The sequence below is a fragment of the Ranitomeya imitator genome, chromosome 6 (assembly GCF_032444005.1).
Source record: "Ranitomeya imitator isolate aRanImi1 chromosome 6, aRanImi1.pri, whole genome shotgun sequence".
Lineage (NCBI taxonomy): Eukaryota > Metazoa > Chordata > Amphibia > Anura > Dendrobatidae > Ranitomeya > Ranitomeya imitator.
In genome coordinates this window covers 514,899,817-514,912,403 of record NC_091287.1, presented here as the reverse complement: position 1 = coordinate 514,912,403, position 12,587 = coordinate 514,899,817, and the positions used below count along the sequence as shown (strand labels likewise).

The following is a 12,587-nucleotide window of genomic DNA, read 5'->3' as shown; positions in this document are numbered from 1 at the left end:
TCAGCAGAGTAGCCCGCCTGTGAAACTAACTACACCGCCTGTGTATCTCTATTTTCACTGCATCTAATCCAGTTAATAGTTTAGGGCCTAGGAGCAGTGTCTGCACTTCAGCAGAGTAGCCCGCCTTTAAAACTAACTACACCACCTGTGTATCTCTATTTTCACTGCATCTAATCCAGTTAATAGTTTAGGGCCTAGGAGCAGTGTCTGCACGTCAGCAGAGTAGCCCGCCTGTGAAACTAACTACACCGCCTGTGTATTTCTATTTTCACTGCATCTAATCCAGTTAATAGTTTAGGGCCTAGGAGCAGTGTCTGCACGTCAGCAGAGCAGCCCGCCTGTGAAACTAACTATACCGCCTGTGTATTTCTATTTTCACTGCATCTAATCCAGTTAATAGTTTAGGGCCTAGGAGCAGTGTCTGCACGTCAGCAGAGCAGCCCGCCTGTGAAACTAACTACACCGCCTGTGTATTTCTATTTTCACTGCATCTAATCCAGTTAATAGTTTAGGGCCTAGGAGCTGTGTCTGCACGTCAGCAGAGTGGCCCACTTGTGAAACAAACTATACCGCCTGTGTATCTCAATTTTCACTGCATCTAATCCAGTTAATAGTTTAGGGCCTAGGAGCAGTGTCTGCACGTCAGCAGAGTAGCCCGCCTGTGAAACAAACTATACCGCCTGTGAGCACGGCCGATCGCCTATGACCTACTATTCCGTCCTTGGGAAGTAGGGCCCACCCCACATGGACGGAATAGTACGTCTAATGGCAGAAAGGGGTTAATGACTGCTTACTGAGGACACTGTTGCGAACATAATGTTACTGGGTCTAAAGAAGACCCTATGTTTTGATACGGCCAGCCATTCCCAGTAATGCCAGTAGTCAACAAGGCTATGGCATTAACATGTATGGTGGGTAATCCCTGCATGTTTATTGGCTGTCAAACAGCTGCAAAACGTGGTTTTGGACTCAGCATTTGCTCGAGCACCCACAATACGTGATTGAGTAATGAGTGTGACTTAATTTTTGCATTCCTTTATATAACGTTAACTGCCTAGGAAATTAATTAGTGCCAAACAGTCTTCTGATTTCCATATTATAGCTCCATGCATAGATTTAATAGAGCTGTAATATATTGTTAGGCATGAATTGCTATAATATGCACATACTGCTATAATGTTATATTAATACTGAATATTATTCTTATTCTTTATTTTTACATTTTCATGCACCATAATTTTTTCACATGCCTTTTTGTTGCAGAAAAAATGCATTGTTTTACAATACCAGCAAACTGAAGGATATTTCTCAATTCTTATGCTTACTCTGATTTTTTTCCTGCATATTTGAACCATCAAAGCGTCTTTTGAAATCTGCGGCATGTAATCTCATTCAGCGTTTTTGCAGCAATTTTCACCTTTTCAAAAACAGTGGAAAAAAGAATAGATACAAAACGCACCAAACACATGAGTATTTTATGCAGACTTAACGAAATCAATAGGAATCAATAGAAAATCAATAGGAAGCTTATTGTAAGGGTGTTTGTAGCAGTTTTTGATGTGGATTCTGGAGCTCGGTGAATAAAACACTTTCACGCTAAACTTTGTATATACACCTTTACAAAGACACATGGACCCCGGTAGACCGTGTACTTTACTACTATATGTATCCTGCATGCTGCTGTATACAGCATCTCCTAGAAGAAAATAAATAAGTCTCTGTATGAAATCAGGGAAAAATAGAAGAAAAATAGAGCCCCAATGCTTCATTAGGTGCTGTGTTATGACTGTATAATATGGATCTTGTACGGAGCTATAATAGAGTCATGTACATGAGTCCTAAATAGCACAAACCTTTTATCATGTTGTCAAATAAATGTATTCCAGAAATCATTATTTTTTCATCATCGATCTACATATCTGCACATCTGCAGATTATGTACATTGAGAAGCAGCACATTATTAATAGTTTATGTTGTTAGTCTATAAGTGTATTGGAGCGTTCAATCCCATCAACAGGAATGATATGTATTGTAAGAAATGGAAAAAAGACCAATATACTGAAAAATTGGATGTAGATAAAAAAATAGCAAACAGACTGATTAACTGGTAAGCAATCCAGAATATGCTAGATGAAGATGAAAGTGTATGTAGACCAGCAAACCTTTGCATATCTTCCCAAGAAATATCTCAGATGGATTTTTTTGCAGCCACAATTTACTGTTTTCTTTAAAAAAAAATAAAAATATTAGCAAGATTGGTCATTGGGATTTGGTTACAATTGTTCTATCTGAAACCTAGTTAACCAGGAAAATTAGGAGGGCTCCCATCAAAGTTTTATAATAATAATAATCTTTATTTATATAGCGCAAACATATTCTGAAGCGCTTTACAGTTTAACAGTTTCAAACACAACAGTCATAAGTAACAACGTTAAAAATTCATTAATTAAAGCAAAATAAGACGACCCTGCTCGTGAGAGCTTACAATCTCCAATCCTCTTAATAGATTGCAATCATCATATTATTTAGCACTGTGTACTTACAATTGCTCATTTTGCCTTTCTACCCAGCTAATCCTTCTCTTTTCTATGTAGAAGCAGAACATATCTTTTCCATGCAAAAATAATTCCCTTCTTTAACTCCTGACCCATCGTCTCCTTCCTCTTCCTTGCCAGGGACTTTTGCAGTGACTTTGACAGGGAAAATTAGTAAAAGTAACTGGATTGAAAGTGTTTCTGAGATCTTAGGAATTATGACGCAAGATATAGATAAAGTAGATAAAATTGCAGGTTAATTGTCGACTCATTTCAGAGTCCACTGACTCCCTCCTCAGGACAACCATGCAAACATTTGACTATTATTTACAGTTAACTTGAGGAAGGAGTCAGTGGACTCTGAAACGCGTCGACAATAAACTGTCACAATTCCAGAGAGCGCAGAAGCACTTCCAAACCGGTTACTTTTATTAAAATTCGATGGAAGCTGCTGCATCTTGTCTCTAGACTCTTTAAGTGTTGTCTCACACAACCTTACAAGGTGAGTGGTTTTACCTTTCAATCATCAAACTTTTCACCTGGATAAGACCCTATTGTGCTCTTGTATTTCTGTACAGGCAAAAATTGACCTACTATTTCTACATAAAGATTAGAAGAATTCAGCTAGTCTGTTTTTAACACCATCATATCACAGACCTAATGGAAAACAGAAGCATTGACTAGGTAGAAAGGTAAAATGAGCACTTGTAAGTACACAGTCTTATATACGATGACTGCAACATATTAAAAGGATAAAGCCTTTGATATGAGTGCTTCTTTAAGTGCACAGGGCTCCTGGAAATTTTAAAAAACAGCTGTATGGTCAAGTCAAAAATCTTCAAAACTTCATCAATGGTATCAAGTGGAATACATAGCGTACCTGTTTTTGTTCAATGCATGGCCTCAGTATCACTAATTGCAAAGTGCTTGTAAAAACAAACAACTTTGCAATTTTCCTCTTATTAAAAATTCTTTCAAGAAAAGAGAGAATTTAAGTTTTATTTCATGCTCTTTCTCTAGTTTACCGACCACTGTTGCATTTTAGCAATGATGGAAAACATGTGCAGCGCGCGTGAGCTAATTGTTAATAGAGTTTGCTGGTACAAAGCTTGATGGATCACTGTAGTGCATGATTCGGTAAAAGTTAATGCACCTACAAGCCTCTGATACTGCTGCAGCAATGGAAAGTACAAACTGAGGTCCAGTAGCACAAACTTCCCACTTGTCTATGCTATCAATTTTTTGGGAGTGCACTGTCATGGTAAACAGGAAACATGGAGGGGGAGTGGTGTGCTCCTGAAAATGAAAGATGAGAACAACCCTTTAAAGGCTTGTAACCACCATAAATAAAAATCACACTGCCAGGGGTTGCCAACTTGACTTTTTATTTTTGTCTGGATTGTATCACAAAATCACGGACAGACAATATTTTTTTATGGACACAGTAGAAAACCGTAATAAATCATTCTGATAAGTGATCCATGCCTACAAACCGAAATTCTGATATGTAAAATTATATTTACTGCCAAAATAATTTGTATAGCTGTATTCAGCTTCAAGAGAATCATAGACACTTCACAAATTTTTTATGGACAGGGAAACAAAAGTGTTCTATTTTTATGGACTGTTCTGGAATTTCTGGACGGTTGGAAACACTGCTGCTATGAGCAGGTGAAATGGTGCCTGTTCCTTAAAGAGTTATTCGTATCAACCTTTCGTAGTTGAGAAGAAAAAATTCCATCCAACTCTGACCACTGGATTTGAAGCTATAGATGCAGCCAATAGTAGCTGAGCAAAATGGTTTCTGTCCATACTATAGAAAACAATGGGAGTTGTGCAAATATCATGTCACATTGTAAGTAACCTCTATTCCTTTCTATGTAAGTTATGGAAACAGCACTTTTCAGCCTTTTTCTGCCTCCGCTGGTCAGAGCTCCAGGGAGTTATTCCCATCTCACCTATAAAGAGCCAAGAGAAGAATAGCCAAATTTCTTCTTTGCTCACTTCGCACAGTTAATATTTTGTGGAGTTGTCCCAAGGAGAACTCACCCTATGTACATTTTTCCATCTCCCTTTGCCCTTAACATCAGTTGTATATCTCTTAATGTAGTTGCCTTCTCCAGTGAATCCTACAGGCTGACATAATTGTATCGCTTTTTCTCTAAGACTTGCGAATAGACTCAGGAGACCTAGCACCCAGAATACAAACTATGTAAAGGTAGAGCATTGGTTAGTGAAGGTGAAAAGTGGCACTGACCTTCATCTTTATGCTTCCCCGTTTCGGGGTCTGGAATCTAAGTACCACCATATTCATTGGCTTCTGATAACAGGTGGAAAATGCAGCATTGGGATCTCCACCCATGTTCAATGATAGTGCTGAATTGTTTTCCTTCTCTAGTTTTGTAGAGCATTGCTTGTTTTGTTATAAATTGCGCCTGCCCAGTCCAGCTACCACTTGCCCCTCTCTTGAGTATTTGCACACATCCCTGAGTATTTGTATGCACCTTGATTTGCACTATTCTGAAAAGCTTGTAGCCCAATAAGTAAAAAATAGTTAAGTCTTTGTTATATTTAAATATCGTCTTTATATTAATGTTCAATGAGCCGGAACATGCTTTGTTTTTTTTTCTGAAAGCAAAACATTATCCACTGAGTATTCAAGCATTCACATGCGGTGTCACCCACAGGATATTGATGGAGAATGATTTCCCTGTAGAGGAATGAACAGTGATAGGGTTAAAAGATGAAACACAGAACACTACGGGAGCACAGATGTTTAGACAACACTGTTCTCTGTGATTTCAAAGGCAGCTGTAGACTGGAAATGTATTAGGTTAAAGGTCTGAGAATAATCAATGTTTATGTCCATCGAACTGAACATTGTGAAGAATGTGTTATCCTGGAGAAATGTCAAGATTCTTCTTATATGTAAGAAGCAACTGGGGAGTCACTGAAAAACAAGAACTCTTGGTCTAGTAACATAAAAGTGCTATCATTTATATTTGTTTGTTATATTTCTGCATTATAATTGCTTTATATAATTTGTCACCTCTTTTACTTGTGTAGTAAAATTGGATTAATTCTTGCATTTTTTTTATTTTATTATCCATCATGTTTCTTTTTATATTTATATCAGTCTATCGGTTTTGCACATATAATTCTAAGTATAGTAAAGAATTGAGATGAGCATATCTTTTAATGTTCGGGTCGGCTATGTTTTCCAAACTTTATGATGTTCATCACGCAGTTCGCCAAACAGTTTGTAGAACATAACCTAGCACTATTGATTTAAACAGGAGGCAAAAGCAAATGCATAGACATTTTCAGGGTGGCCCAAAAGCTGCCAAAACAGCTCAAATTGGGGGCAGACACAAGGAAAAGTGGCATCAAATGACCCATCAATTGCACTATAAATAAATGATTTTCATTTTGATATGGGTTCTCCTGTATTTTTGATAACTAACCAGGCAACAGACAGTTTTACATTACCTATTTAAATAAATTATTACGGTACTACAATTACCTCCAGTGTGAGGGATGGAAAGGATGCAGACCTAGTTCACATTAATCCTACACATGCAATGATATAAATATGCAGGTGCCAACAGATAGTATTGCCCAAAAAAACTAAACGCAATCTCTAAACAGCCACGTACAACAATTGTATAAATAACTGAATATATATATGCCAAAAAGTAAATCAAGACTGTTCTAAATCATTGTACTGCTTCTTTAAAGTGCTAGTGCTTATAATACAAATGACTGCTGTTGCTCAAATTAATAACACCAGTCCTTTTTTGCTCACAGCCCGTTATAAATGGTGGCAAATCATTATTGCGCATAGATCCTCAGTCCATGCATGAACACCATGTTTGCTAGACTAGAGTTAAAGAGAATTCCGCAGACAATATACTGCTACACATTGCTTCTATCCATATCACCCAATGGGGGTGATCAAATTGCAGGACCCTGCTGAATAAACTTACATGTGGTATCTAGAGGTTAGATCTGTCTTCTGTACCTCAGCCCCATCTCGGGTTTCATCCACACTTCCTTGCAGGTCTGTGTCATTCATTCAGGAACAATACAAAGGTGACATCAACTCCACAACTATGAGCCCCACTTGCCATCACCACAGGGAAAGTGGGAAGAGCCAGGCAAAGTGACAGAGTGGGCGTATCTATTAGGTGCACCTTTTCTAAGCAGCTGCAAGTTGCTATTTTTAGACTGGGGGATCCAATATTGATGGCCCCATACCAGCCTGAGAATATCAGCGCCCAGCTGTCTGCTTTGGCTTGGCTGGATGTCAAAAATGGGGGAAACCACAACTTTTTAAAAATTATTTATTTAAATAATTAAAAAAATACGGCGTTGGGGACCCCTCTATTCTTGATAACCAGATATGCTAAGGCTGACAGCTGAGGGTTGCAACCTGCAGCAGTCAGTTGTGTCTGACTGATTATCAAAAATACAGGGGAACTTCATGTAATCTTTTATATTTATTTATTGATAGTGCAGATGGCTGATGAATACTCCCATCCTCTGCTGCCTGCTCTCACTGTTAACAATTGAATATAACTCTTAATATTGTCCCCTTCTGGCGCAAAGCAGGGGACAGTGATTTGAGCACCATGTGCCAGGGAACAGTGCAAACAGTACCACTGATTCCCATGTGCCAGTCCATGGAAACACAATGACGTGCACAAACCCCTTCACTTTAATGGGTCCACATGTGTAAGTGTCTCCAGTATGTCTGAAAACTGTCATCACATGTACCGGAAACACTGATGTATGAAAAAACCCTTGGTGGAAACTCTGTGATTTACCAAACTTTGGCCGAATTTTGCCGATTTTTAGGAAAAATGCTTGCAAATCTGAACACGAATCCAAAAGTGCAACGTTCGTGCCAAATTTGAGATTGTGACCATTTTCCAAACAAGTTCACTCATCTCTAGTAAATCATTCAGTATTGTTGCATTTTAACCATGTGAAAGAACTCAGTTTTTGTCTATGTTTAAAGGGTTTGTGCAGGACTGACATATTGTTGACTTATCCTTGGGATGGGATATCCACATCTCACCCAGTTTCTCTCGCGATACATTTTTATCAGCCCAAGACAGATGTAAACAGTGTATAGGATAGAAAAGCACAGCTCCATATGTGGTGTAGTGGCCCTTACAATACCTCAATATCAGCTCCTATATACTCCAATAGGAGATGATCTGAGGAACTGCCACTGCATAACATATAGAGCTGTGCTGTTTTGGGTCCTTGCTCTGCCCACAACTGTTTGTGGATGTTGGGGGGCAAGGTTGGGTGTCGAACCTCTGCTCTGGTATTGATGACCTATTCAAAGATAGAAATGAGAAGGAATTAGATGATATAACCTGTGCACTGCCAACTATAATTCAGATCATGAAGAAAAAACATTTTTTTCATGTTATGCTTTTCGGAGTTGATTTAATAGCTTATTCAGGCGCCAGGTCAATTTCGAAATGTGCTGCATGAATATGCATATTTTTTATTTACGATCTTCATTACTCTTGGCAGTGCTCAGGTTATATCATCCAATTCTTTTTCCTGTCATACTTCTTTCTCTAGCCACTGGCCATGAGTTCAGCGGTCAGAGCAGCAGCTACACATTGGATGTACTATCACGCTTATCGGAGTTGTTCTGCACAGAACCTATCTTGGTGAGCAGCTAATTGTTAGTTAACCCTGACACATGACTGGCAATATCACACAACCCTCTTTTCTTCCTTCTGCAATTTTTGGATAGGTCATTAATATGACAGTCATCCATTAGTCTACTTGAATTATGTTAGCAAAATTTTGCCAATATGACAAATCCCCAGTTATGAACACTATTATGAACAGTTATTGTTTTTGTTCTGTTGTGCTTTATGGTCCTTAGTTCTAGCAGTTGCCTTCTCATTTTAGTCCAGGATCCAGAGTAATATTCCATTACTGCATTTAGCTTCATCAATTGATTGGAGCTTCCCTACCTTGTTCTCTCCCAAACCTTGATATTAATTATTGCTTATACATGTGAAATTGGAGGTAAATCTGCACTTAATTATAAATCTGCCCTCTGCAATTATTATTTGTGATGATGATTTGTAGGAGATGATTACTGAAACAAGACATTATCTAATTTGACAAAAACGTGCAAGAAAAGCACTTCAATCGGGAATGGGCGTTACACCAGAAAAATACTGCAATCATGTTACATGTTTTATTGTATCATTTATAAAACTCAAATGGTTTCTCAATAATTTATGACCATTTACACTGGTTAATAATCATAAAACGAATGTTTGTAGGAATGCTCTCTCTCCATCAGCTGATGAATTGGAAAGATGTTCATTTGTTGAGTGAGAGCAGTTTTAAGTTCTCGTAAAAATCATCATTCTTGGCACTACATTTTCCTGTGTGCTATCGAGAAAAATTGTATACTGTGAGCACAGACTGATCATATCAACTGTCATTCTATGAGTACGGAAGATCAGTTGGCCAAACAGGCTATTAAATGGTCACTGATTGGATTACAGTACATGTAGCCTATAGGCGTTCATTTAGCGGCTGATGTCGGCCAGTGTAACTGCAGTTTTAGGCTATGTGCCCACGTTGCAAAATGTTTGCAGAATTTTCCTGATCAAAACCAGACTCCTTTCGCAGGAAATCCGCTCGTGTTTTTTTCACGTTTTTTTCCGGAGCGTCCCAATACAATTATATAGCGGTAAAATCGCTGAAATTCCACAAATTAATGAACATGTTGCATTTTTTTCCGCAATGCGTTTTTTTTTTGCGTAAAAAAATGCAGCATGGGCACAATGTGGAATTCCATTCAAAATAATGGGATGTGTTTAGTAAGCGTTTTTTAAGCGTTTTCATTGCAAAAAAAGTGGAAAAAATGCGGAAAAAACGCATCGTGTGCACAAAGCCTTAGGTTTCAAGATAGAAATCATCTTATTAATCTAAAATATAGTAATGGATTGAAGAAGATAGGGCTATTAAAAAGGTTGTCCACTTTATCTTTATGTAAAAGAGTTTTCCATGCCTTTCAAAAAAGTCTGCAGTCAGTTTATGTGATTATCTGCTGCTGGCAAGTATGCAATATGTATTTTTCCTGCCATATTCTGACTAGATGTGCACGGCCTCACTGAATATAAGGGAATTGAGTGTGGCCGCACATTTCTAATTGGAATGTGACTGGGAGTATCTATATTGCATTCTAAAAAAAAAAACTAAAAAAATAAAAATAAAAATAAATAAATAATAACATACTACACATACATATTGCATGTCTACTCGGTCTCGCCACCGGCACCAAGGAATTCTCACAAAGTGCCACTACAAAGTGACTGCAAACTTTTGTGATAAGCCCAGACAACTCCTTTAACAAATATGTTGATGATTTTTTGGCACTTCCCTAGATACTCAGAATAGCCCTCTTGATCTCAAAATGTCTGTGGCATGATTGAAGAGCTCTTGACACGAGCAGGCCAAAAGCCTCAACTTTCTGAAAAAATACAGCTCATTTAAAACCTTTTTTCAAATGGAGGAAGTTCACAAACAGGTCTGATCCCAAAGTTTTTCATCAGCCAAACAAGTGCAAAAATAGAACCAGCGATACTGATATATGTCACAAAATTACGTTCCCAACACATTTGTTAAACGAAAGATAAAGTGGACAACCCCTTTAATTGAGATATATGCCAATAAAGCCTTGTTAGGTGACTCATCAGTTCCATCATTACATTTTAGATTAATGTGAAATATACAGGTAACTTTTAATATATTATTAATGCATTATATATCTTGGGTTTTACTAAAGAAAGAAAGAATAATATATAAAACATTTAGTTTCAGTGTGAGTCTGAGTCTATAGTTATCACATTGCAATCAAACTTCCTTTTTATTATTTCTTTTAGCTTTTGGTCATAATGAGTGTCCAGATCCCGGAATTCCATTAAATGCTCGTCGCTTTGGAGACAACTTTCAGCTTGGAAGCTCAGTCTCTGTGGTCTGTGAAGATGGATTTATCAAAACTCAAGGCACCGAGACCATCACTTGTATGCTGAAAGATGGGAAAATTATGTGGAGTGGCCCGATCCCTAGATGTGAAGGTCTGTCTGCTCAGACTTTAATATGAATTTATTGTTGAATTTCAAAATGACAAAATTTTAAATGAAAGCTGTAATGATGATGCATATTTGCTGCAAGTTATAAGGTCCAGGGTGATTGACTTCAGATTCTTGACAATGATCAACATCAAAAGTGATCATCAGCCAGAGACAGTAATGCCTAGAGCAATGCATTAAGTCATGTAATGTGGCCATCCTGATGAGATTACAAATGCATTTAGAGATGTTAAAAAATGTAGTTGTCATTGGGTCTTGTAATTCTTAGTGATAGACACTGCTTAGCAAAAATATACATATACAGCATGCATAACAATATAAATACATAAAAATGCAATAATCTTAAAAAATATTGTTCCATAACACATTTCCAATTTACATGCTTTTACTGGGTTCATGACTTCATGCATAAGTTAAAACAGAGTATTGATAAGGTAGATCATGAGTCATGAAGTTTTTGCAATTATGGTCACAGTCCACATCTGCGAAACTTTGCTTTCCAGAACTAGTCAGCCTCTTGCAGAGTTGACCAGTACATCAGTGATGTTTCCACGTCAACTACCCAGCTCTAAATGAGGCAGATGAACCTTCAATTATAGCCCCTTGCAAACCCAGGAACTGGAGGTAAGGGAACAGCCAGTCCCAACCAGCTTTTTGGCCATTCCAAAGACCCGGACCCAAAAATCCAGGCCCATAAAAATCACCTTTCAACACTGTACATGCTGGAGCCTGTTTCTCCAGGTCCTACATCAAAGAGAATTGCTATCTCGGTGACACATACCTTCCGTCCAGGACCAGTCTAGCTGCCACTTTACAATAAGAATGGCATTCATATTCCATCTGTCTTTGTACATAGGAAGTTATTAACCCCCTTATAATGGAGCTATTTTTCATTTTTACATTTGTTTTTCGCTCCCCTTCTTCCCAGAGTCATAACTTTTTTATTTTTCTGTCAATATGGCCATGTGAGGGCTTGTTTTTTGCAGGACTAGTTGCATTTTTTGAAAAACATCATTGGTTTTACCATATCAATTTCAATTTCAAAATTTTTGGGGGATTTTTTTTCCATGCTCACCAAATGCTTAAACTGACCTGCCATTATGATTCTCCAGGTCATTAAGAATTCACAGACACCAAACATGTCTAGCTTATTTTTTATTTAAGTTGTGAAAAAAAATCCAAAATTGATTTTAAAATATTGCGTGATTTTCTGAGACCTGTAGTGTCTCCATTTTTCGTGATCTTGGGTTGGGTGAGGGCTTATTTTTTTCATGCTGATCTGATGTTTCTAATGATACCATTTTGGTGCAGATATGATCTTTGATTGCCCATTATTGTATTTTAAATCAGTGTTACAGGGAGCAAAAAAAACTTAATTCTGGCATTTTGACCTTTTCCCCATTACGCCATTTAGCGGTTGGGTTAATTTTTTTATATTGATAGATCGGGCAATTCTGAATGCGCCAATACCAAATATGTGTATGTTTGTTTATTTATTGTTTTATTTTGAATGGGGCAAAAGGGGGGTGATTTGAAGATTTATATCTTTTTAATTTTTTTCATATTTTTAAAAACTTTTTTTTTACTTTTGGCATCCTTCAGTAGTCTCCATGGGTGACTAGAAGCTGCCATAACCTGATTGTCTCTGCTACATAAAGGCGATGATCAGATAACCTGTATGTAGCAGAATTTCGTACTTGCTATGAGTGCCGCCCACTGCAGGAGGCCTCTGGTTGTCATGACAACCCATCGGTGATCAAGTTATGGGGTCACAGATGGGTGGGATTTCCAGCGATTGCCGGAAGCGTGCGTTAAATGCCACTGTCAGAGTTTGATAGAGGCATTTAGCGGTTAACAGCCGTGGGTGGGTCGCGATTCCACCCGCGGCTGTTCCAAGCACATGTCAGC

At 37.9% G+C, this 12,587-nt stretch overlaps 1 protein-coding gene across 1 annotated transcript in view; it reads left to right on the top strand.

Moving 5' to 3' along the window:
- CSMD3 (CUB and Sushi multiple domains 3) overlaps nucleotides 1-12,587 on the top strand; it is a 2,093,798-nt gene that overhangs the window by 1,247,162 nt on the left and 834,049 nt on the right. The window contains exon 16 of the mRNA XM_069731799.1: nucleotides 10,470-10,664. Coding sequence (XP_069587900.1) covers nucleotides 10,470-10,664 — 195 coding nt within the window. The remainder of the gene's footprint in view (nucleotides 1-10,469; nucleotides 10,665-12,587) is intronic.